The 27,474-nt window shown below is 36.8% G+C and overlaps 1 protein-coding gene across 2 annotated transcripts; it reads left to right on the forward strand.

The window, feature by feature from the left end:
• Positions 1-216: 216 nt before the first annotated feature.
• Positions 217-27,078, forward strand: HYCC2 (hyccin PI4KA lipid kinase complex subunit 2; the record flags this gene model as incomplete). 2 transcript variants are annotated; one of them, XM_082484192.1, is made up of 11 exons in its annotated part: positions 217-267; positions 1,347-1,448; positions 7,292-7,471; positions 9,480-9,560; positions 10,193-10,308; positions 11,065-11,160; positions 12,933-13,049; positions 13,716-13,803; positions 19,339-19,498; positions 20,685-20,852; positions 25,745-27,078. In XM_082484192.1, 11 exons carry the CDS (start codon positions 217-219, stop codon positions 26,347-26,349), a joined length of 1,764 nt encoding a protein of 587 aa, XP_082340318.1. In that variant the 3' UTR covers positions 26,350-27,078. The 2 variants fall into 2 exon arrangements, with proteins under 2 accessions (XP_082340318.1, XP_082340319.1); XM_082484193.1 differs by lacking the exon at positions 20,685-20,852.
• Between the last annotated feature and the right edge of the window lie 396 nt (positions 27,079-27,474).

Here is a 27,474-nt window from a genome sequence, read left to right on the forward strand (position 1 = left end):
GAAGAGAACAGTTTAATCATTGTTAGAAAATGAGACCAGTTGTCCAAAACGGAACTTTTCCTATTGTTTGATATTACATCATTCTATTGGAAATATGTTAACATGGGGTAGGATTGGGGTAGGATTTTACAAAACAGTTTTGCTACCAGAATTCTTATTTACTTTCTTTTTTCCTTTCTGTTCTAAAGGTAAGAGAGAAGCAAAAGTAGTAAGAAAATGCTGGGATCAGAACGAAGTGTCGTGGAAGAATGGCTGTCAGAATTCAAGGTGAGTTGAGAAGATGAATGATAGCTATATCATTGGCTTTATGCCACAGAACACCGATTTTTTTGTTGTTTTTTTTTTTTAAATATGCAATAATTAACATTTAAAATATCTATTATTTCATCTTTCAACTTATAATAAAGCATGCAAAAGTCTATGTAAATGAGTCAGCTGGTATACAATGTATAGGCCTAATAGTAATTTATTATTGTAGAGCAGAACACTGATATAGCAACGTCGGGTTTTTTTAAAGCATATATTTCTGTGTAGATCAAGCTGATAAAATTTAACTAACAGCTGGATAATGCTGCCCAAATTTGTAACTGAGCAACTTTTTTATTTTTAAAAAATGAGTAAAATGTTTGGAGTTAAAAAAAAATACTAAAGAAAAATATTTGGCTGTTTCTTTTCTATGGTCTGCATAAAATGAATTGTTTTGTCATGAATAATCTGAAGTATTTTTAAGTTATTTTGCAAGTTGATAATTATGCTGAAATACATGATAATGCATAAATAAGAAAACTGGATTTCATAACTGATATGAAATGAATCAGTTATTTAAATTAAGAATTTATTAAATAATTTATTTATTTAAATTCCTCACATTATTGATGATACACAATAAGTCATTACGTGCTGTTGTTGGAAATTTGTTGAAGAGCCAAGGGTGCAAAATCCACAGACATGGTTGGTTGTGGGACTCGAGGCTGTCCATACACTTTCTAGGTTATCCACACCTCTTAAATAATTCGAGTTGATTTGATGAAGATTTTGAAAAGGGCCTGTTAAATACAGAATATCAAGAGAGTCCTCATATCAAGCTGGAGCAAATGATTTTATGAAAGACAAATCTGAAACTGCTTTTGGATTTAATCCATAAAGTTGGTATGTGCCCCCAAATGCTATTCATATGGAGAAGAACTGGTATGGAACGAACTAGGTTACATGTCTGAAAATTTACTGAGCTTCAGGAATTTTTCTTGATGTTGGGATGAGACTGAATCCTTTTGTGGAGATCTTTAATATTTGGAAGCATTGATTTATCAAGGTAACACTTTTTTTTTTTTTTTTTTTTTCTTTAGGCATTACCTGAAACACAATTTTCCAGCTATGCAGCTACATTGCACCGAAAAAAAACACTGGTACCAGCTCTTTATAAGGTTATTCAAGACCCAAATAATGAGGTAGGAGACTTTGAAAAATATTTTTGTTCACATTCTTATATCTTCCATCTCTACAACTAAAACTAGAGTAATTGAGAAGTGAAGATGGAGAGGAAGATTCTTCAATTCTTTCTAATGTGGTCTAACATGGGTATCATCCCTCTTTTTACACTCTTGTTTTTTGACGGTTACTTTAATGCCTTTCTGGTAAGACACAACCTCCTTTGCTGCCAAAACTACAGTTTATGCTGTCTGCTAGATTTTACTTACCACAGCCTACTGTTACACTCGAGTTTGGCATGAGGGTTTCCCCTGGCCTCCCCCCAACACCACCTTCCATTCCTAAGAGACAAAGTAGGCCTTACAGTGAAACTCACTAAGACCAATGTGCTTCTCACCTGGTGGCTTATTACAGGGGACGATGGAATCAATTTGTTAAATCCTATTAAAATAACCAGATCTTCTTTTGCTTATAGTAGTATCATGTTTCTGTAATTTGGTTTACGTTGCTGTAAACAAGGGCAGAACCAGGGCTCCAAAATATAAATACACACAGTGAAAACTTAGCTTACCCTTGTACATAATTCATTTTACAAATGACATTAAACTGAGCTTTCTTTTCCATTGGCTTCTGCTACAAGCATTTCTGGGAAAGTGTGTGAAATACAACTTCTCAATAAATTGTGCAAGCATACCATTCTCTGCTGTGTAAACTACTTCAGATAAAATGCTTCAAAATATTTGACTTATCATCTGCGATCTCGTGTATATTTATAAATTGAATGGCAAGTGTACACAGCAAGGAAGTTCTTTGTTTTCCTAAGCACAGCTCAGCTGCTTTTGGAAGCTGAATGCTTGACTGAGCTCAAAGGAGATTGCATAATGCTCATGCAATAAAAAAAAAAAAAGTGCTTCATAGCTGTCAACTTTATTTCAGTGTTACAAATAACTTGCATAGTGACCTTGTTCTTTGTACTGAAGCTACCGTTACTCTCTTTCCAACCTGAAGCTGCCATTGCTGTTGTCTTTTAGTATATATGTATTTGTGTGCGTATACGTCTGAAAATGTAGAAGCTTTCCTTTGCTTTGAGAATAAGCATTTGTTTTTTTTTTTTTTTTAATGATGCAAAGAACCAGATGTGCAAAAAGAGTATCTTCTTAAGGGTGTGACGGTAATCTTACGTTATTGCACACTGATGCTTGTCAAATACTACTCTTTGGAACTTCTGTTGCTGTTTAGGCCTGATGCTGATACCAGGTATAAGATAAGCAACCCCAGACTCAAAGATGACTAACTTCAGGTTCTGCTTGTTAAGGCAGTATGTATTTCCTTGTTGCACTTCTTCCAAACTTATTTGCATGTCAGGATTATGACCATAGTAAATTTATTACTTTACATATGATTCTGTGGCAATACTTGGCTCTAATCAAGAAGGTTTTTTTCAATATGCTTTTTGGCGCATTATTTGTTAGAATCATAACCGATTTGCTTATGAAGATACAGCTTATGTGGTAGAGTATTATAAAAATGTACTTGCTAGATTCTTAAACTTGATGGACAACTAATTTCTTTAGTACAACTTAATCATGAGATTGACCTATTTTTAAAACTTCCAAAAAGGGGCAAACTGTTTAATGAATTTTTCTAGAATCACGTAATTCTCTCTTGGTAAGACCAGCATTATTAATTTAACATGGAGCCAGCATGTTTAGGAACCAAAACAAACAACCAAAGTGTTGTTTGTTCTCTTTCTTGACACCTGTCTACAAATTCCAGAGCTATCAAATGAAGGCAAGCAGACTGTCAAGTTAAATACAATTGTTAGTGTTTATCTTTTAGGAAATTCCCTCACTTTTTTAATATGGAGAAGGTAATGACTGGAACAGAATGTTACATAAAGAGTAGAGAGTGATCTTGCTTGTGAACAACTTATTTAACTGAATAATATATTGATTTTTGCATAATATTTGAATTCTAAAGTAAAGTGCTTTCAAGTACTGTCTTTTTAGAAAGTTTTGTATTTTTGGAGTTGGTTTATGGTTGTAGTCATAAATGCTCTATGGATTTTAAGTTAATGCAGTACTGAAATTTAAACTTTGAATATTCATGTGGGGCTATTTAGGTTTAACTTGAAAAGCTCAGCATTGAAACAAAATGAGACCACCTTTACAATGCCAAGCACTTCCCAGACCAAGTACTCATCAAATAAAAACTAATTTCACCCATTATATTGTAGTTAAGACTAAAATGAGTATGTTGGTTTTTACCATTATTGAATTCTTCAAAAAGACAAGCACTTCCAATTTTATATACATTATATTTAACTTCAAGGAATGGCTCTCAAGATTTGGCAAACACATAAAATAAGCCAAAGCTATTTATCAGCTTCCTTAAAACATGACTAGTCTGCATCTCTGTGAGGTGTAAAAATGAAGTCTGCAAATTACATCCTTGTCACTTACTGTATATTTAAGCCAGTAAAAATTCTGTTTGTAATTGTTTGTTATGCAAATTTCTGTTTATGCTAATACGAAAGCTCTTTTCATCTAAGTTTTTAGTTTGTCAGAAAAGAGATAGGGTTATGAGAGACTTTTTACTTTGGATTTTTTTGCTGACTGCTGTACTAAGTGTCCTTTGCCTTGGGACCGAAAGATCTTTGGAATTAAAAAAGTGTGTACCAGTTCATGTATACACCCAGGACTGGTGAAAAGCTCCATTTCCTCTGTTTACCCAGTGTCTTCTCAATATTTATATTCAGAGAATTAATTGGAAGAGGCTGGTTCTCTGAAAAGCCAGATAACTAGAATGCAAGGAAAACATTTGTTCTTTCTTCCAGTGTCAAGTTTTGTGTTTCCAGGTGGGAGACAATCATACTATACTTTGATAGGAAAAACTTGAGTGTTCATGCCTTTGAAAATATTTGTGTTGTAGCATCTTTGCAATGGCAGCTTTTCTTGTGAACTTAAAGCTCTGAACACACCAAAAGCACTATATTAGTTGCTACAAACAGCTTTCAGGTTTTCACCTAAGTAATTTGCAGTTGTTAAACCTTTCACACAAGTAATATGACAACTACTAGAAATAAGGAGTATTTACATGCTTGGCAGCGCCAGTGACTGGTTATTGCTTGTATCTTTCTAGGGAGCATGGTTTCACTTAAAGGACTAATTTTATAAAATTATAATTTGAAAAAAATAGAATAAACTCAGTAACTGCTCTGAGTCTCATCTGACTTTAGCTAAAGTAAATTATTCTTTTCCACATTTTTTAGTGGGACTTGGATTAGACTGGCTAATTTCAAGTAGGAAATAGATTTGGGCTGCTGTGATCTCTAATCTAATAGCAGTAGTATTTATAGCAATGCTGCTGTATACATCTGGTTTCTGATGTTTGTTTAGCTTTTCTTGCACCTGTTATCTCCTTGCAGATACGCTTGTATTAGTTGTTTCCAGAGATTTCTTCTTTATGCTAGCTTCTTGCTCATACTTTCTTTTAAAGAAAAACTACAAATTTATTCAGTCATCTCTGAATTATTTATTAACCACATTTTTACTTGAACATCTGAAATGTCCTAGGCCTTTCATAAAACAAGGATACAGTTCTGCTCCTGAGGATTTGAACATTTACTGTAACAGATGTTTTTAATAATTGGTGTCACTTTTATGTAGGAGTTTCTACTAAGTAAATTTTAATTAAGAATGTACTTAAGCATCTTTTGAACATAAAGTGCTATATATGTATGAAATACTGGAATAAATATACTAGATAAAATAATATATGCTCAACTTGATAGAGAAAGCCCTAGCATTGTTTTATTAAAATGATTGCAACACAAGCTTTACGGGCTTCTAATTTCATTTAGATCCCAAAACAGAACTTAAGTGGTGAAGTATTTTACATAAATGGCTTGTAAAAATCTGTGCTCCAAATTACTGGACTTTTCGCATTTTGTATCAATGTTGTCAGTGTCTTCTTTCTCCCCTCCTTCTCTTGTGGAGTCTCTCTTTGCTTCTGTTGTAAAAACGCTTTTAGCTTAGAGTAACTAGGCTGTTAATCAGAAGCATTGTTACACAAGGGACTTATATCAGAGTCTTGTATAAGAGATTTGTCCCATACCAAAGTTTTGGTTTACATAGATGTCATGTTATGGCTCATATAATCAGTGGTTTAAAAATGGCATGCTTCATTGACCAGAATACAGTGTGTTAGAAATGGAACTAATGTGTTCACCCTTTCTTGGGTGATGCTTTCTTAAGGCAGCTATCTTGCTAGAAAATTCTGTCAAATTTATGTTTTGTGTTTGTGATATACTAGAGTAAAATATCTAGGTCTAAATATGTGTATAGGAAGTTGTACAGTCATACAGATTTCTGGCATTGCACATTTGTCAAACATTCAAATTACTCACTTGTAGAAATGCCTGTCCCTCTGCTGATAGCAAACGACTTCTTCAAAGTGTTTTTAGAGGATAGATGGTTCACAACAAACCACAGAAGTACATCTTCATACAGCACGGCAAAAGAGCGACAGTGAATTCTAAAAGAAATTCTGGGTACTAAGATTTTGATGAATTGACAAATAAATGAAAGAAGAGTGCATCAAAGTCTATGGAACATACTGCTAATGCTCTGAAAGTCCTGAGCTGCATATCCTTGGGAGTTAGCATGTGTACTGAAAGAGGAGTCATATATGCCTTATCTGATCTTCTGCTCTGCACTGGGTATTTCCTATTTATGCCTTTTTGTCTCCCCAGTACAGCTGCTCTTGTGTTGGTCAAATGTAGGGGTTTTATTGCTCTAAAAAATGATATGTATAATTTAATATTTAATGTTATTGTGCATGTATATGAGAGCTGCACAAAATATGTTTGGTTAGAAAGAAGACTTATTTGAGATTCTGGCCTCTATTTTCTCACTCTTTAACTCTTCCATATGAATATAGATGCTTTAGGTTACATGGATACCTCCGTCTTTTTGGACATTGAATCCCATGAATATTTTCCTTAGGTCAGACCATCCAATTTCTTAGAATGTAATACTAGATACCGGTCACAGACCTTATCAAAATTCCTCTTGGAATCTTTTTTTTTTTTTTGGTAGTTTTTGACTTTGATATTTAAAAACTTGATTAGTCATGGGAAAGGTGGAGACAGTTTGACATGGTTCTTTTTCCTTTTTTTTTTTTTTTCCTGTTCATTAACAGTTCTGTGGATGCATCTTAACTATTGGTTTGGCATTGTAGACTCTTAAAATGGCATGATTTTTCTCGTGCTTGTATCACACTGACTAGATAAGAGCCTTTTTTGATTCTTGTACTGAAACCTGAAGGGCAGCTCAAGGTGGAAAAATCAGTTGGCATTGTAATGAACAAATGCAGGCTTGTTGGGTTTGAGACTAAAAATAGGTAAGAAATTAATTCATATTTCTGTCAATAGACTTGTCATTAGCAGCTGTCATTAGCACCTAACCTTTAACCTTTGTACTTTTATAAACCTTACAACTGCACCATTAAAGTTTTATGATGCACATAGTTCAGGCCACGTGTCTATCACATACCTTAAATTAGTACCTGTACACAAAATAAATCTCATACTGACAGTCCTAGATGTTCTCAAAACACAAGATGGTAGTGGCTGTAATAGGACCTCATTTCGCAATACTGCATACCAGTTCCCCTTAGGTCTGTCCTTATAGATCTCCTTAAAAGGAATGCAGATATAATTTTGGTTCATTCACTTACCATCAAGGAACGTAATTTTTACTGGTTGCAGTGGCTATATGATATAGCCCCTATATTTGCTATTTCATTCTCACTTACTAGAGAAGCCTAACAGTAATTCATTAGCCTTTTTGACTTTCCACAGCTCCTGGAGCCTGTTTGCCACCAGCTCTTTGAACTTTATCGTAGTTCTGAAGTTCGACTCAAGAGATTCACACTGCAATTTTTGCCAGAGTTGATCTGGGTATATCTGCGTCTTACTGCCAGCAGGGACAGGCAGAGTAATGGTTGCATTGAGGCATTGCTGCTTGGCATTTACAACTTGGTAAGTGAGATTAGTGGGAATGGCTGAGGAAAGCTTTGATCTGAGGTTTTGCATCAGTGACCGCTAGGAATAAAGTAAATTATTGGAACAACATATTTAAAATTATAATACGCTTATATGAAAGCATATTTAATCTGGAGAAAAGGATAATGTAATGAAAGTTTAGTAAGAATGTGTTTGCAAAAATATTTTTTTATAGGAATATTTTGGGGACAAACTTTTTAACTAAAAAGGATCATCTCATGGGCTTTCTTGAACTGTTATATACTGGTGTTTGTAAGGAAATTAAGTAGCCCTCCTTAATGTTGAAAAATACAGTTTTCTATGGAGATGACTGTCAGGCCAATATGCTTGGTCAAACTTCATGTTTCACTTCCCCCCGCCCCCCGCTTACTCTGAATATATCTTTTTAAGGGTAATTTGAAGCTGAAACCACTGTGCGTGATAACACTTAGATACATGCATGTGTACATTTGAGTCAGATAGTTGTCTTGGGTGGAGCTGTGATTTTAAGAATAAGTAGAAGTAACTGTAGATGATTAAGTTTGGCTCTTGGATGTAAAAGTAGTTTTTTAGATCCTTACCTTAGCCTGGAAATGTTTACTCTTGTAATGTTATGAGGCTGGCTGATAAATTTAGCAATACCGCCAAGATAGGCATTCTCTAATGGGAATGTCTGCGTTACAGGACTTTAAAACATATTATACTGAAACATTGCCCTTCTCTACTATCACAGTAAAGCCCTCCTTTAAATTGTGTATTATGTTTCTACACATGATGAGACACAGAACAATCAAACTGTGGTTCTTAAGAATTTTTTTTGTTTTTATTATGTGTCTGTAGATCAGCTCTATCAACTGGAAGATCCAGTTATTTTAGATTTATTCTGATAGAAAAATACATTGGAAACTCTTTGCTGTTTTTTTGTAGTGTTTGCTGGGTTAAATAGTATGTGTATCTTTGTCAACTGTTTTCTCGTAAAGGTCCTTTTTCAGTTCCTTTGAAAGTCAAGTTGGTGATTCATATTTTTTAAGGACATTAATTTCTTTATTCTCTCCAGATTCAGGACGAAAGAGGCCTCAAAATGGACAATGGTTCCCACTAGGTTTTTTTTCTGTTTTAAGTTGTTGGTATTTTTCTGCACATATACTGAGACTGAAGGAGTGAAGTTATTTTCTCAAAACTTAAAGTGAAAGACAAGGATAAATCTTTTCTGTTCTGCTAAATTCTGTCAACTGCCCTCCCTCCTTAAAGCCTACTACAAGTACTGTGCTACCTTATACTAAGTTTTCACATAAACTGGAATGACTAGAGCTCATTGTTTGGAAATTTGCTGTACAAAGTGAAAAGGCAGGATTTTAGACTCCTTTTTGGAATAGTCTTATGTAATTGCCCTTAATATATTTGCTTTAAAAACTGCTGGGTTTGCTTATGTAGTAGCCTAGCAACTATAAAATCTGACCAGTTTGAAAGCCTTTTGAGAAAACATTCCGTGTATATCTTCCTGATAGAATGCCTAAAGAAACCTTGTCTGTCCCCTTGATTTCACCTTTTCTCTGTGGTGCATTTGTGAAGTACTGCCTGTTGTCAGCAAGTGACTCATCAGCATTCATGTGTCTATATCTTTTGGGCTTAAAGTTTAGCCTTGCTCCGCTATGCAAATCCATTATAAATAAATGTTACAATGTAGAGGTGGGCTAGAAAAGCCTTTTTTGTTTTGTTTTCTTTTTGATGAAGTCACACTGATCAAGGATCAAATACTGTGTTTTTGAAGTGTTGCAGACTGATTCTGCAAAACAGTCTGTGGTAGAGGTATTTCCCACTTTTTAAATACATATGTAAATTTGCTCAAATTCCGGAAATGCACAGAGACCTTAGGGTGTTAATAGTCTTATCAGATCAGGACATCTAACTTCTTATTTGTTAAATGCCTTCTAAGAGTTCAAAATTACTCCAAGCCCTATCTCCTTACCTGTGTTTGGGTTTTTGTTTTGTTTTTTTAATGCAGGAAATTGCTGACAAAGATGGAAACAACAAAGTTTTGTCTTTCACCATCCCCTCATTATCTAAACCCTCAATATATCATGAGGTAAGAGAGCTGCTGTGGTAAATTAGAATTGGATCTATTAGAGGAATGAAAACTGGATCCATTTGATGCAACAGGCCATTTTAGATGCATCTTGTTGCAGTAAGTTTTCAATGTCAGTAGCTTGCAATTAGCGTAATTGAATTCAATAGCATTAGTAGAAGAAAGGAATGTAAATGTTGAAAAATCTTTGCTGACAGTGCACATTTTGGAGGTTAGTTGTATTATAGTTGCAACTGCTTTTTTTTGCCTCTTATGTGTTAGTATAAAAGTAGTCTTCCTTCTTATAACTCGTACTTAATGCAGTTCGAACTTGGAATTGTGTTTTTCTTTCTCTACCGTTGCTGTACAAAAGGTCTATGCAATTAGGACGAATTTACTCTAAAAGGATATGTAAGAATCAAAATTGAAAATTGCTCTCTTCTGCTCTGTTGTCTGTAAGTTTGAAAGCTGTTTATAATAATGAAATCAGGTAACGTTTTTAGATTTACTGTATTCTAGAATAATCTTAATTTTCACAGATCACAAGTCAAGTGTGTCTTTTGGCTTGGGTGGTTAGGAGTTTTCAGGGACCTCTTACTTATGGCTTGATTTCTTCCCCCTCCTTCCTTTCTCCTCCTACCACCTACTTCTAGCCCTCTACTATTGGATCCATGGCTTTAACTGAAGGAGCTCTATGTCAGCATGATCTCATCAGGGTAGTTTACAGTGATCTTCATCCTCAAAGAGAAACCTTCACAGCACAGAACCGGTAGGTGGATGTATTCTAATATCAGAGGTGCTTCATTAGGCAGACAAGAAGTCCTTAAACATTACAACCAAATATATTATGTGTTCAGTCCTTTCTCAACATTAAGTGCTTGGAAATAAATCTAGAGAACAGTCTTGGTAATCTTGAGGTATCCAGCTTTGTATGTTGTTCTACTATTTAATTTAGAAGACAGTAACTTCTCTGTCATTTCTGTGTCCATCAGGAATATCTTTGGGTTTATGTCTGTCAACTCAAATTTTCCTGGAAGTGTAACAAAATTCAGCTTTGGCTCTGAGGCTGTGACTGCTTTTTCCACAGGGAAAGAGCAATGGACCTGAGTGGATAGACAGAACTAGGGATGAGGGAGATTGCCCTGCTGTTATAGTGACCGCCAGCTTTACCTGTGCCTAAAGCCAGCTCTGGAAAAACAGATAAAATAATTTTGAATGCATTGCAGACTTGTGCTGTTCTAGAACTTTGTTCAAATATTATGCCATATGCCATTTCCTCCATAGTTCCTGCATATGCTAATGGTTTTCAGTAATAATAATTTTAAGTGTTTAATACTGAACCTTCAGTAGCCTGTTTCAAGTTAGTGAATTATAATGAAAGAGGATTTCAGGATTTGTGTGTTTACTTCTGATGCTTTTTTCTGTGGGGGATTTTTTAAGACTGAGTTGTAGAATTCTTATGTTAAATTCTGATGAAATATTAAGAATTTAAACCATGCAAGGTTTTCGTCTTGTCTCATTTCAGGTTTGAGGTGCTGAGCTTTCTTATGCTGTGCTACAATTCTGCTATTGTCTATATGCCTGCCTCTTCTTACCAATCACTTTGTAGGATGGGTTCCAGGTGAGACACTTGCCTTTGAAGTAGTCTTGTAGGGTGCATCTAGACTTCTAAATATTCATTCAGCAAAAAAAGACTGAATTTACTTGCTGTGTTTAGTAACTTAAAATATGTAACTCTTGGTCGGTCCTGCAACTTAATTGGAAATTTGAAGCTGTGCTTGCATACAGATAAAACACATTGATTATCTTACTACTGCATGAGCTTCCACAGAATCACAGAATGGTTCCAGTTATGTAACTTTCTGTTATGGGAAAGGAAAAAAAGCAAGCCATTTTGGAGGAAAATTAGTTGAAGCTACTCAGACAGATGTGCACTTTTTTTTTTAATTACATATCTCTCAGACATTTTTCAGTATGGTCAGCTTAAAAATCCTGTAAGGAATACAACCGGTTTCCTCCACTTCCAAATATTAATTTCTTGCTTCTGAGGATGATTTATATCAAGTGTTTGCACACTGTTCTGGGTTTTAGTGGTTGGTTTGGGTTTTTCTTTGGTTTGTTTTTTGTTGTTTTTTTTTTTTTTTACCCCCTTCCTTTCGTTTTTTCCCCTGATAATAACATCCCATTTTCTGGAGAATTCACTACTGCGATTTCTCAAAATCTTATACATGCCCTTTATATAACCTTCTACTTGAATAGTCTAAGAAGCATCTGGTTGGCAAAGATCCCTGCGTTTTGTTCTGAAAAGTCTCAAGTATATCTGATATTCCCATATGCCTGGTTTTACCAGCATTTTTGTCTCAAATGAGATAAATTCTCTCTCCTGATACCCCCAAACAGAGGAACCTCTTTAAATGTTTTTTGATTTAGCTTGTTTGCTTCAGCCCAATACTGCCATTAGAGAAAACCATTACATTCAATTCAGTTACGTAGAGAAGAAGGATCAGACTAGCTTCCAACAACATATATTCTGTAGCAACACACACATGCAGTAAAGATTATAGCCTGTTTCTTTATTGTGATTTCTGATGGGAAAGGGTTAATTCTTGTTATGTGTCTATCATCTTCACTTGAGATGTGGCTATGCTAAATTTGCCAAATATGTTGAATTTTCCTACATTTGAAAATTAGATCTGTTCTTTGGGTAGAGAAGAGACAACATTTTATAGGTTGGGGATTTTTTTGTTGTTTTTGAAACAGTGCAGCAGTTATTATGTATTAGTGGCAATGTGTTGCTGCCATGATGAAGATTCAGATATTAAAGTTATGAATAAATTATTCTGTTTTTTATGGAAACTCAATGCAATGCAGTATATGAGAAGGCAGGCCTTTTTTAAAGAGTCAGAAGTATATTTTTTTTTGTAGAAGGCAGCTGAGACCAATTCTTAAGAATACAGTATCTGTGTTATCCAACTTTAGGTAAAAGGTGATTGCATGCTGTCATAGATTAGGTAGGAGATGACATATTTCTCTTCTATACCACGGAAATGTTTCCTGTAAAGAAGGTTGGTTTCAGTCACTGAATTTTAGAGAGAGTCTCCTACTTGGTGGCTGGCAGTAGAGAACATCTTGCCACCCATCTTTAGAAGCTGGTCATAATTTGAAAAGAACAGATGAAGTTAGTGGCTATATAAGAATAATACTGGATTATCAGCAAACCACATCTCAAGGCACTATTACAAAAATGCTTTGATGGTTGGGAGAAGAATGTTCTATGTTGTGTACTTACATTTGGATAAATAAATTTTGAAAATACACTAAAACCTCTGTGATGTAAAGACATTTGTAGTCTTTATGGGCTTAACATTTTGTTACAATGGTGTGTTTTCTCAGGCTGTGTGTGAGTGGATTTCCACGGCAGCATGAGAAACGCTGGAAAGAACACTGTGGTAGAGTGGTGTTAGACCCTGACTTCATGGTGCAGCTGCTCACAGGTGTCTATTATGCCATGTAAGTGTATGTTTTTTTGCGTAAAGAGAAATTTCTGTTTTTACATTAATTAAAATATAAGTGCTAGTTGTTTTATGATTGAAAAAATAGTTAAACTTATAACTTGATTAGTGCATTTACTGTTACTTGGTTGCTCAGCCATAATAATTTGAAAATATCTTTGTCAGCATTGAATTTGATGAAGGGCGAGAAGTAGGTGCTGGAGAGAGTTAAGCTTCTGGCTTCATCTTTTCCCAAGTTTCCACTACCACCAGATACCTTCTGTTCACAAGCATAATGAGCTTGGATGCCAAGATAACCTGATAAAATGCAGACCTCTTGAATGTCAGTAGCTTCTGAAGTAGCAAAAATCCATTTCTGATGGAAATTCAATTCTGCTAAGTAGTGTTAACCTTTACATCTTGACCCCATTTTTTTTTAATTGTTAAAGTTTGGTCCGATTATGACATTCAATTTGTTTTGCTTGGAGGTAACAGGTAGCAGGTTTTTTGTTATGCCAACAAGATTAATAATAAATTGCTTTGTCTAGAGTTTTAGAAGTGCAGGGGCTGAGGTATACATACAGCTGATAAACTTTCTACATAAGCAAAGAAGTGAAGAGATGGATTTGGGCAGAAAAAAGACAAGATTGAGTTCATAAGATAAATATCTTTCTTTGCTTTCTAGATATAATGGTCAGTGGGATCTTGGCCAGGAGGTATTGGAGGACATAATTTACAGAGCACAGCTTGAACTCTACTCACAGCCTTTGCTGGTAAGAAACAATCCATTGCAATTTATGGACTTGGTTATGAGGAGTATGGATGTGTTTCTGAAGTGGACTGGTAATGAAAGCATTTTTGGCCATTTGCTGCGCTCGCAAATGCAAGGGGTTGTTAACAGCTGGTGTTTTCAATGTAGCTATTTATACCATGCTTTTTCTGCTTGAATATTAAGCTAGGGTGTTGGGATCTCCTAGGACTCATTGATGTTGAAAGCTAGGATTTTCTGATGTGTTACAGTTGGATCAAAGTGTTTATGTTGTTTTGGCATAAGCTACCAATGAGTGATTTGAAGAAGCTTAACTGAATTGTTATATGTCATCAGACATTGTTTGCAAAAAAGGTGTTTTCTTTGCTTCTAGACCTTCATCAGGGCTTAGAATATGCTGTGTTTAAACTGATGACAGGGTAGAAAAATAACAACAGGGTAGAGCTGAAAGTGAAAAGGAGCTTCATCTCCAGAGTCAATGTCAGATTTTGATTGATCAAAGTCACTCAAGTCTTAATCTTTACCTTCTTTAGAGAAGCAGCAATAGAATGGAGTTCTTCTGATTGCTTGGCTTTTTCAATTTCCACTATACTTGCTGTTCTGATCATAAGAAGAGAGAAATGAAATGGGAAAAGTGGTGAAACTGGGCTGGATGCAGGTGGATGTTGTTGGGGAGGATGAGGAGGCTGACAGAGAGAAAGGAGTAATGGAAGGATTTTATTTTTTGTCAAATGTAGGAATGAGGATCAAGGTGAGAGGGAAAATTAAGGAGAATAAAGTAAACAGACTGTTGTCTTAGTTTCTGCATCAGAATTATGCCTAGGAGCCTTTAGTGCTTCTCTGAACTAACAGCAGTAAAATTCAACTGCTTTTTAGGTAACTGAGAAAGGAGTGGATTGGGAAAAATCTTTTTATGTGGCAATCTGAGATCCCTTGCTTCTAAATTACGTAAAATTATTCTCTTGATAAATTCATGTTGGCTGTAAAATGTATCTACAGGCTTGCTGACACTGCTGCATTTTTAAATGCTTTGTATACACTAAATTATTATACTAGTTGGTTCCTTTTGGAAATGACTCATTGCTCCATCAGATTGAAAGTTTTAAATTAAATATTGAACATGCTGAATTGGGCCGCCCTATCAAACTACTACACTTGAAAGGTGTGTAGGAAGATCTGGAACTTAATTCAATTGATGATATGACAATTTTCAGTCCTGATTGTTCATCTTTAATCAGTTTGGCCTTAAAGCCTTCTTCTAATTGTAAGAATCTTCTAGAATGTCTTTGTTTTTTTTCCAAAGCTACTTCTTGCCTCTCCACCCCATTGTCTGGTGTCAGCAACACTGACATCACCAATTTTTCCCCCTTCGCCAGTTGTCGGGTTTTTCATGCATATGCATGCAGGCACATCTGTGGGATTTTCTTCTTAATACTCTGATCATTTCCTTGCTTCCTATCTTATTTTACTGCATTTTTTTAAAAAGCAGCTGTAAGAAATCATCAGTTTTGTAAAAAGATGATCTGCATGTCCTTGACCTCATGCTATACACATTCAAGCAATTTGACTTTTTCAAAGGTTGGAGTGCTTTCACCTTGTTGCATTCTCCAGGAGATCTGTGTAATTTAGCAGCATTATAAAATTTTGTATTTTAAACTTATAACTACTGGCACCAAGTAAAATATCATCTGTGCAGCATCCCAAATAAGTTTCAAGTTCAGCCTCTGCTAGGATTTCCTAACAGCAGTAAATTCTTTGAAGTCCATTTAATACTCAGGCAACCCCCCCACATAAGGATTATTTTTAGATACCTGTACTCAAGCTATTTGAATAATTATGGGAATACCATCAGTCATCATTGCAATGAGAAACATCATGGTCCCCGTGTTTTGCTTGCGTATGTCTCTTGGAGAAATAATTTTGACAATATAGTAGGTCCATGGTCTTATTTAAATAGATTTATATTGCCTGTGGACTTAAAACCAACCAACCAAACAAAAAACCACAACAAAACCCCTAAACTAAAAAGAACAATCCAAAACCAAAAAATCCCTGCTGAAATAGCAATATCAGAAAGCTATGAAATATCTGTAATGTAGAAGTGGTCTTTTTTCACTGATACCCAAAAACTGCACTGGAAAGGGCAAGAAGTAATGCAATGGAAAGGCTTTTTCTGGGAATAGTATCCTTGTTAACAAACACTGGGTATTGGTCTCATAGTCATGAAAACTGTGAGTTTCTACAGAGGGGAAACAAATCACCAAGACTCAGTATTACTGCCAAGGTCCCCTGGACCTGGGGAGTAGCTCAGATCCAGTCAGTCAGTCTCCTCTGAACACAAGTGCGTGTTTCAGATGGAAATCCCTGTCTTCAGTGCAGAGCCACACAGGCTTTCTTAGCCTGGTACACAAGAAGCATGATCAGCAAGTCCCTATTGTTACAGCACCTTTATCCAGTGTATTTTATTGATGTACTTAACTGTTTTTGTTGGATATTCTTTTCTTTAGAGCTCCTTTCTGGTAGGCAAGGGTGGATGTCTGGCCTGAAACCAGCTCTCCTTTGTCATCGACAGTTGCAGACTTGGCTAGCCAAGTCCAAATTGTGTCGTTTGGTTTTTTCCCTGCCTTTCAATGCTAGACTAGACATAGTGAGCGAGGTTTTTTCCATCCGAAGGATCACAAGTTTGTTTTTTTTCTGTCAGGGAAGGGCTGTGACTCATTCAAACCGGTTGCTTTGATTGTTTCAAAGTTTTACTGTTGCACTGATTTTTACCTCCATATGGTTCTCCTCAGTCCCCAGAAGTACAATTTGTGCTGTTAGAAAGGGCCAGCTGTTAAAAGGTTCAACAAGCAGAAGTACTCTGTCACTTTTCTGGTCCTGTTGCAGAAACTTCCTGGTACTAATTTTTAGATTTTAGTCCTGTATACTGAGAAGGGTACCTATTCAAAAGAGGGCACAACTCTAATGAGCAGAACATAGGAAGGCAAACCATTGTATACTGTTGAACTTGATCTGCTTTGGTTCAGTAGAGCAGAAATGAGTTTCTGAAGTCTTTAATGTGATCAAGGATAGGGTGAATGCATTTCGAGAGGATGCCATGAAAAAGGCCTCTGTGTGAATACGAAAGCAGTTAACAAACAAATGTTGAGGCTGAGAGAATTGGCTAGCAAAGGGCAAATCAATTTTGGACAAGTGGAAGGCAGAATGATAAGGAGCATTTCTGTGATGGTGCCAATAATCTTTAGTGCTGGTTAGGAGCCAGACAAGAAGGCAGTGGAGATGTTTAATGGGGAGTTACAGGATCACAACAGCAGCTGGAGATCAGGATCAGCTATAAGGCAGCCATTCCAGCCCCCCAGGAAGTGAAAAGTCCGTGATTTAGTTAATATCCTGTAATCTGTGGCTTTACTGTTCAAAACAGTTTCATTTCTTCTATGGTTGCTGGATGGTTTGTGTGATATAACTTGTAGGAAAGTCACTTTTACTTTATTATAATGCAAATAAACACTTTTAATTCATGGAGCTTTTATGGCATGCCACATGCATTGATATTATCTTTTTATCAAACATTATCTGAGATCTTCACAAGACAAATACAGAGTTCTGCCAATAAAGTGTTCCAGTGGTTTAGTAAATTTCTCGTAGTTTGTGTTTTTGCGAATGCTAAGGAATGATTGCTTAATTAGTTAAAAAAATTTGGTATATGTGGGCTTTGGGAGTTCAAGGAATTTGTTCAATGTCCCTTAGATTTCCAAGGGCTCTGGCAACCTGAAAATATCAAGACAACACTGATGAGGTTTACAAGTGCATTAGTTCTGTCACTAGGTTGAGGGAAACATGAAAATGTTGCTACAGCATAAAACTAGGAAATGCTTGATTGTAGTATATGTGCTAAACAGTTGATACTACTCCATCAGCTAGCCACAAATCTTTATACAGTAAAGAAAATGCCTGTTCCTGGAAAAAGAACATGATCTAAAAGGAAGTAAAATGTATGTATGCACAGTCAGAAAAATGGAGTGTCTTGCCAAGATGCATATTCTAAAGCAGATCTGTGTTTTGAGTGGACAGAACAGTCAACCTTATAGTTGTTTCTGTGTCTTAAAATAGGGTTTACATGCCTTTGCCTTGAGCTAACAAGTAGACTTGCATGTATTTAAGACATGCAGACCACATGTGTTTAAATGTGTTTCTCTTGCTGTATAGTGAACTCTCATATCTCAATTTTCAAAATTCTTTTTTTTTTTGTGATACAAGAGAAAATCCCTTAGGAGACAACATAAAGTTGCTTTTCCTAATGCTTCTTGTAAACTGTAATAGAGAGAATAGCCTGCCCAAATTATGGTGGTAACTGTTGCTAGGTAGGATTTTACAGAGATTAGCAAGTTACGTTTTCCAGAGTTGTTTTATTTTAAGTATAGATGTCTCTGACCTCTTTTTTTATCTACTGTCTTAATTAGAGGGGGAGTAAAGAGCAGATGCCTGTGAAACATAAGAGATCTATGAATGAAGTTGTGATGTTAAGTTTAAAATATGTCTAATATTTTTGTTGCTGGTTGGTTGTATTAAGTCAGTAAGATTTTTGAAAATTAATGTGTTCACTTTGTTTTGTTTTTTTTTTTAAAAAGTTTTAAATCACATTTTGTGTGCAGCAATTTTGTTATTGTTGAATATTGTGTATGCCATAGAGACCCAGCTTGCTTTTCAAGACCTGGTACACAATTTCACTTTTTGAAGAATTTATTTGTAAACTAGGAAACATTCATGGAAAATTTCTTTTTTGATATTTTTTAAAGGAAACCTCTAATCCCACAAAGGCATTTTATGGAAAATGTAAAGAAGCAATTAAAACATTAAAGCCAAGAGTGGTTGCTTTTTCTCCTTGAAGCTTCAAAACAAAACTTCTGACTTTATAATAGGCTATTATAATAAAAAAATAAATCTAATAAAGATGAATGCATTTTAATGATTTGATGGTCATTGCTTAGGTTGCAGTTTTTTTAAAATCTTGCAAGTACTTGAAGTACTTGCAGTGTAATCCCCTTGGTTAGTTTTGGGGGGGGGGGGGGGGGGGGGGCGAGGAGGGTGCAATAAGGTAGGGTAGGGTGGAAACTGGCCCTGTCTCCTCCACACCCAAGGCCATATGCTCTTTGCATTGACTTGGCCTGTGACTTAATTTTATGACATTCTTGTCATAAAACATAAATGGTATTTTTCTTGTAATTTCGTGGTCTTTTCTGGTTGGAGACCTTCCTGTGTAGATTGTTACCTCTGTCAGAACAGGTGGCAAACGTGGAATGAAATAAATTACTTCTAGAAAATGGAGAAAATTCAGCTATATTTTTGGGAATAGGTTTATGATGGGCTTTTCAACATAGTTATCAACTGTGAATTTTGGGGATGGGGCCATTCATCTGGATGGGATCTGGTATAATTAACAATTCTTGCTTGTAGCCCTTTCTGTTTCCAGCAAGAGATCTAATATTGCCATTGGTGCAGTAAAGGACAGTAGTAGTACAGCATTTTGCTTTTATCTTAGGTTGCAAATGCCATGAAGAACTCGTTGCCCTTTGATGCTCCTGATGCTTCACAAGAAGGCCAGAAGGTACTAAAAGTAGAAGTTACTCCGACAGTGCCGAGGATTTCTCGGACTGCTATTACAACAGCTTCTATCCGTCGTCATCGCTGGAGGAGAGAAGGTGAGCTTTCTCTGCTAAGAGCAAATACCGTAGTGTACTGTATTCATCATCATCACTGTAATCTGGCTTCTGAGTTTGAATGTTTGCAGAACAGTTGGTTGGGTTTTTTTTTGTTTGTTTGGTTTTGAAAAGTGATATTCCATAACAATGTATAGTATTTTACATCTTCAGAGCACTGCATGAACATGAACATTTGAGATGTTTGTTTTGTTTTTGATTTGGTGATAACCCATGAGGTAGGCGAGAAAATGGAGAAGCTGGAAAGTGTTCAATAAGACTTCTATTATATGTCTATGTAACACAGCATAAAATTGTAGGGACAGAATTTGGCTTAGAATTTGAGTTCCTTCTTTAATCCACACTAAAACTCAACTGCCTCACATCATAAATAGCTCAGGGAATGAATGGTATTATCCAGACCTTGATAGGGTTTCAGCTACCTAAAGCTACTGAAGGTGTGGGAGAGGGAAATTCTCATTCATATGGCCCAATTTAGAGAGGGGCCATATCATACAGTACAGCTTTGCATAGCTTAGAATTAGTCCTTATTTTTCCTCAGTGAGTACTTACGTTGTATGGAAGTGTACTTGACTGTATGAAGAAAAAAAAGTAGTAATATTTACCTTGATACGATGACATCTTCCGTGTAGGTGTAGCAAAAAGCTTGCTTTGAAATCACTTTGTCATACAAGCTTTGTTGCTGCATGTATATAATAATGATTAAAAAAACCTGCATAAATGGCTGAAGGTAAAAAGCAGAATAACCTAAAAATAAACTGAGAGTAAAAGAGTCTGAAAACAAGGATTACATATTTTCCTGTGGTAGTCTTTTTTTTTTTTTTTTTTTTTTTTCTTTCTCTCCCCTGTATCATGTGCAAAAGGATTTGGTGGCCTCTGGTCTTCAGCTGAATCAGAATGTCCAGGACAACAAGTAGCTGTCTTCTGTTTTCAGGACTCTGGGTCATGTTTGTCTTCACTGTAGTTGCCATTATATTCATTTGCTAGTCTCTGGTTTACAGTATAGCCCACCTGTCCCTTTCTGTGGGTGTTCTCACAACTTTTAATTAAGCATGGGTAGTGTTTTGTGTTTGTTCCATGTCCGCATAAATTTTCTATTTTCCCTGCCTGGGTTGGAATGCCAAGAAAGGAATAGAAAAGCACTAAAATGTTATATGTTGAATCCCAGATGGCTTTGACTTCTCAAACGAGGCTGACTCAAGCATACCTGGCTCACCGATCCAACACGGCTCCACAGACCTAGGGATCAAACGTGAGCAAGAGGGGGAGGTGCTGATGCGCAAGACCCCTGAGCATGGCTTCCCGGAGCCCACCTTGGCAGCAGCCACAACAGAGGGTAGGACAGAGATGAGGAGGCAGAAGTCAGTGAGGCAGTTGCTGGAGGAGGATCCTGGCTCCCTATCCCCAAGCAGAACTTCTTTCCATTCTAGTGTGTGTTTCCGCTATCCCAGGGTGTATTAGCTTCTCTTTGCAATACACGCATCCCCTATATACCTAACATCAGGTCAGGTACTACCTTTTGTTATCACATGGGCTGGCCTGGGGCTTGCATCTGTGTGGTGAAAGACTGCTTGGCATGGCAAAAAAAAAAAAAAAAAAAAAAAAAAAGGCAAAAAAACCCAGGGGTGATAGCCAAGAGCTTTGGGATTGCTTGGAAACTTTCTATTACTGAGCATGTTTAATCTAATATTCAGAAGGGAAAAATGCACCAGTTGAACATGAATCTAGTCCTGAAGAAGTAGACATTATAGAGTATGAATGGATTTGGCTACAACTTAGTTACAAGTGTCTTGTTAGTCTGCAGTTTTTAAATTTCCAAGAACGAAGTTTCCTATTCCCATTAAAAGTCAAGCCTATCTAAGACAGATATCCAACTGCTGTTTTTATTTGCCAGTCATCCTTTAATTGAAAATTCATACATGTACAATGTGTTTACATGAATGAGCTGGCTGCTCTAAAGACAAGTACCCAAAAAGTACTTGTGTTTTCAAGAAGAAACCAGGTTGTCATGTTTCTAAAAACTTTAGAAACAATTACTGCTTGCTTTCTTAGTCATGCTGTCCACACAAATGCTGTAGGACTTTATATGTCTGCTCTGCAGCCAAGAATAGCAGATAAAGTAGCTGGTAGAAATTTTATTTGCTGAAGTTCATCTATTAATTTTCTCATCTACTCCATAAAAGACATGGTTTTGAGCACTGAATTTGAATCATCATTTCTCCTCAGAGATGAGAATTTATTTCTTGTAAATGTAGCTAAATATATTTTCAAACGTTCTCCTGTCTTAAGTCGTCTTTTCTATATGAACATTCATTTGGTATTTCCAGTCTCTATAAGCATATCAGTTGATCATAAATGAGATTTATTTGCACATTTGTATATGAGCTACAGAGTTTTCAGATTTGTTCTTCTGGAAACAGTAATCTGGAGATTTTGGAGATTTAATGTAGTGTTGTCACAGAATCCTTACCCTTAATCAGAGTTGCTATCAAACAATAATTAAGACACCATACTTCTGTAGAAGATAGTTGCATAAAAATGTTTAGTGCGGGTTTATAATCTACTCCTTGGTGCATAGTGAATTTGAGCATGCTCAGTAAATGAGTCCTGTCTTCTCCTAAATTCACTTGTTCGGTTGGTCCTACTCCATTTTACTAAACTTTGCATGTGCATGACCTGAAGGATATGGAGAAGTCCTCAGCTGCAGAGAACCTTCTGGGAGGGACAGGAAGTTGGAAAGAAGTTGACAAAAACGTGGCCTTCTAATCTTAATTTGTTTTAAGGCATCTTTATAATTTGGCATGTTCTTGGATAAGGCATCTTTTCACATGCATTACTTCAATAGAAGTGGGTTGAATACCTTTTACTTCTGTAACATTAGCAATGTATAATTACATGCTTGGGTGAACTGAATTCTGCCAGTTGATAGCATCTGGGAGAAGGCCAAGGAATTGAGTCTGGCTTGATTTATCAGTATAAAATCTTGTGTGTATATATAGTGGTCTATTATTTTACTGATGCTATTTTCACAAAAAGCTTCGGCTAGCAAAATTCCCTCTCATATCATTTTAATATTAAACAAGAGACTGATCATTTCTAGTGACTTTTCAACCTTCAGGTATGGAAGGATAAACAGAATAAAAGTCACTTTAAAAAGCTGTATAAAATCCCTTCTTCAGATCGGTGTTTTCACCCAATAAGTAGAAAAAAGCAGATGATTTCAAGAATGACTCAGTAATGCCTTACAAGGTATTCTGCTTCTGTGTGGTAGCAGCTGTGGTTATGTGCACTATTTTGGGTCAGTGGAGAATGCTGTATCTACATATACAGGGTTAATTACGTCTAGGTGTGAATAACGAAGTCTTCAGGGACAGACTTGTTCTGATAAAGAACAGTGAGAGTCCTGAATACACACTGTAGTGCAATTGATACGATGTTTATCAGGTTGCACTGTCTCTTTCTCTTCTGGCCTTACAGTAGAAGAGTGGTTGGGAGGAGTAGGTTTTTAGGTTTTGTTTTCTCTTTCAATTGTCTTACTGATCTACTGGGGGGGAGAAAACTTCATGTCTTCATTCTTTTCCCCCCAACAGAGTATGTAAGGACTCAAATGTTTTTGATTGTTTCTGAGGGCAGTTTTTATAGGAAAAATAACAAGTATTGGGAAAAGAATGTGTTTGCTGAATTACTTCAATCCCACTGAGAATTTTTGTAGGTATATGGTTCTGACTAGACAGAAATTCTCTTGCATGTTGTCTTCTCTATCTTCTTCATTTTTGAGCACTGCTGAGCTGCTTGGGCCTTTGTATAGTTGCAGCATCCAAAAGCTTGCAACAACCCCTCTCAGTCTTGTCTTCAAATTCTGTGGATAAAATGCCACTTTTTCAGTGTGACTCTTCTGCTTCACTGTCCCTGAATAGGATTGCCTGTTTTAGTTACATGACTCAGCAATGTTTTAACATCAACTTTTAAAACAACTAATGTTCTTGTAATACTAAAAAGCTTAGCATTGTGGTCTGGAGATACATAACTTGCAAGAAGGTATCTTTCATTTGAATAAGAAGGGCTTGAGAGGGGACTTCATCTGCTGCTACTGCTGCTTGTAACCTAACATGCTTTCATCCAGCTTTGCATGATGATATAAAGAAACATAAATGTTGGTTTATTGAAAAAGTGATCTTGCTTTCAGTATGTTCCAGTTACATCATTTTTATTAGCATCTTTGATTATGTGCGGGAAAGTTGGGGTGGGGGGAATGGAAATGTGGTGGATTGGGAATAAAATATATCACTGTTTAATGTATGAAAATACACTTACATCTTCATGAGAAGATGAAGGTTTAATTTGACCCAAACAGGGTGGGCAGGAGGCGGGGAAGATGTATGTATTTAAAATATGGTTACAGGAAGTTAAAGGAAGTAATGTGCCCTTCATTTTAATAATAGCCCTTGAAACCTTAGAAAAAGAAGCTTCTTAGGCTAAAGGCTTTACCAAAGAAGGAAGACTGCAGTAACATGAACTATATTACCTTTCTGCTTCTGGGAGGCTAATGAGTCAAACAGAACTATGTAAAACTACAGAATAATCTTGCATTGTTCTGAGAGAGGCCTGAGAATGGTCTGATTTGGAGATGGCTAAACATCTTTTGTAAGCTGATACACAGTAGTGGTAATTCTAAGGTAAAGTTTTCTGAAAAGAAGAGGCAAGTTTAAAAAAGGATAATAAGACCTCCCTATAAAGTTTTGGTTTTTTTTTTTTCCTTTATGCTTCAGAAATGTGAAGTTGGATCAGGCTATATTCCTGCTACACAGAGGCAGCAACAATGCTGAAAGCTTTGTGTCTGTTCTGCTTGCCATAATGTAAAATGTTCTGCTAACAAGCAGCGTGAGCTTCCACTCAAATGTTAGAATCTCTGGGATCCTTGCCACCAGTTTTTCCCCTTTCCACAAGAGATTTAAACGTGTTTGCTTGGCGGCAAGCTGGGTTGAACAAAAACTGCCAATAGAGCAGTACAGTGGCTTTAGCTGGGACAGATCCATAAGGCATTGCAGATTTCTCACAATCAGGCTTCACAGCTTTTATAGAGAAAAGCAAAATTCTTATAGCCTGAATGTCTCCTTTTTTGCTAACATGGTTAAAGTTTATGGCTTTTTCCCACTGAAATAAGATACATGGAGCAAAAACTCAAGCTGCATTTTCAGTTTTGAAATTTGAATGCTGTTCAGTTTTCTACTGAAACAATAGCTCTTCTTTTGAGTATTTGGAGCTTAGTAAAAGGACTTGAATAAGATTTTTTTTTTTTTTTTTTTTTAAAAAAAAAAGGTCTTTGTGTGCAGCCCTAATCATTATAAGCCTGAAAACAAGGATTTAAGGAAAGAAGTTTGTCAGGCTTTTTTTTCTCTTTGAGATTCCAGTCAAAAGCACAGTGCCTCTTCTATAACATGAAGTGTTTCAGAGGTTAAATTTCTCTTAATACAAGGAAGGGTTGGGGTTTTTTCTTTGAAAAATCTAGATGCTGAGATAAAAGCAAATATGGTAGAAGCACATTGACAGGATCACTGGAAATGCGGGAAGGATTGAGCTCTGGAGGAGGGAGAACTAGGAATTAGGTTAATCTCTAACAGGATGTATAGTCACATTGTTTGAAGTGCCAGCTACGCTCAAGTGCCTTCTACCTCTGTTGGAGCATTGTGATCGCTGGCCTAGGAAATGGCCTAATTCTGAAGTTTACCAAGTGCTTGCCAGAACTTACTGTGACTGGAAGAGATCCTGAACATGCTTAGATCTTGGCTCAAAATACGATAAAAATAGTCTGAAAGGTTTTTTGGGTTTGGGTTTTTTTTTTTTTTTGTATTTTTTTAACCACATGTAGGAGGAGAATGGGCACCAGTATCTGCAAACAGAACTAAACCAAATTAACCAAATGGGGCCTAATTCTTCTTGTTTATAGACAAAGTTCAGGAGATACTCTAAATTATAAAAGTGATGTAGAGGAAAGGCAAACCAAACTCAGGGAATACTTATTGTTAGATTCTGTTATTCTGCTAAATATGGCAGCAAGATTCTTGGCTGAGAATTAGAAATTTTAAAGCAAGTGGAAACCAGGTGGGTTAACAAATGAGGTTTGTTTTGACATTCTGAGTGCATCTTTGTCTTCATGTAATTTGAATGCTTACTGTGTGTTCTGATTGTTTGGGGGTTATTTTTGGTTGTTTCTTTTTTGCTTAATAGATGGTGAAAGTGTAAATGGAAGAGAGGAATCTGTGAACCTTAATGATGCTGATGAAGGATTTTCATCAGGAGCTTCCCTCAGCAGCCAGCCAGTTGGGACCAAACCTCTATCATCTGTATCCCAGAAGGGCAGCTTAAGGAAAACAGCAAGTGGCCGTTCTGCAAAGGATAAAGAAACCTCTTCTGCAGTAAAATCCAATGAGAGCCCTCGAGATTCAGTAGCTCGGAAGCAGTACATGCACCAATCTACTGACCTTGGTGCAGATATAATTGAGATGACGCCTACTAAGAAACACCTCAGCCTGCCTGCTGGGCAGGTGGTGCCAAAAGCCAACAGTTTGAGCCTGATCAGGACCGCCAGTGCTTCCTCCAGTAAATCATTTGACTATGTGAATGGCAGTCAAGCAGGCTCCAGTGTTGGAGCTGGTACAGAGGGTGTTACCAATCTAGCAGCTGGAAACACCAATCGGTTTTCAACTATCAGCCTACAGGAGGACCGACTAGGCCAAGCTGGGGAAGGTAAAGATCTCCTTCCCCCAGGAGCGCCCCTAACCAAGCAGTCTCGATCTCCAAGTTTCAATATGCAGCTGATATCCCAGGTGTAACTTTAACTCCCTTCCTTAGGACTCCCTCTTTCCCCATAATCCCCAAGCAAGTTCATCCTTAGGCAAAACGTGAACCATCATCCCACAGTGTGAAAATACTGACTGTTGTGATCTTGTTTGATTTGGTTTAGCTGTCATACTGTATTACTGAAACAGCAATAATTCTTCCCTCACCTTCATCCTCCCCCCGCCCCTCCCCTTGTAAACATGGTTGTGAAGCAGTATATAATGTACTGTATGCCTTTTTCCATGCCTTCCTTTCTCCTTGGGTGATGTGCAATCCATCGTAGGCTGATCAGTCCCATTTCAACACTGTGAGACTGGAGACACCGGCGGAAATGGTGAATGTGATCCCTATGAGATGATGCTTTGGCTTTGTTAAGAAATAGAAACGGGTTTGTTTTCTCGGTCTACAGTACTGCAAAGACTACTGGATCATGACTTTTCTTTCTCAGAACCAGGAGTGCCTCAGAGATTCTAGTGTGACTTTGGACCTCTCTGAGCCTGTGCAATCAATTCAGGGGAGGGGATTGTCATTGCTGCTCCTGGCTGCGTACAGCACTTTTTTCATTAAAATGAGGGTAGTTTTTTCTTGCCTGCCCCCAGTCTCTCATCCCAGAAGCTTTTGATGTTCAGCAACTGAGACATGCATATTAACAAGTTGTTTTCCCTCAAAGAGAGGATTCTCAGTAGATAATGCTGGTTACAATGCACTTCTAATGGCGTTGTAGCCATATGTAATGTTACATGTCTTCCCCTCCAGGACACAGGGTCATTCTGCATATAGACTAAAATTTAGACAACCACGCTGCTAAAGCAATTTGGTTTGTAAGTGGGAGGGAAACACTACTTTCCCAGGAAATAATAGCTAGCTCTGCTCCATTTTTGTTGTTACTCTTGTGAGGTGCTGATCACTGAATTGAAAGGTGTATTCGGGTACAGTATTTCTCAGGCTGCTTTCTATGGTATCATGGCTGTTTGACACCCCTGCCCCTCTCAGCTGCTTTCTCAGTGTCCCTGAATTCAATCATGGAGTCATTTGAAGAATCCTGCAGTCCAGACAGACCATACTCTTAAGGGGCTGTCTCAGGGATAGAGACAATAGTTTGCTAGAAACACTGAAGT

The sequence above is a fragment of the Vanellus vanellus genome (assembly GCF_965231255.1).
Source record: "Vanellus vanellus genome assembly, chromosome: 5".
NCBI classification, from domain to species: Eukaryota; Metazoa; Chordata; class Aves; order Charadriiformes; family Charadriidae; genus Vanellus; species Vanellus vanellus.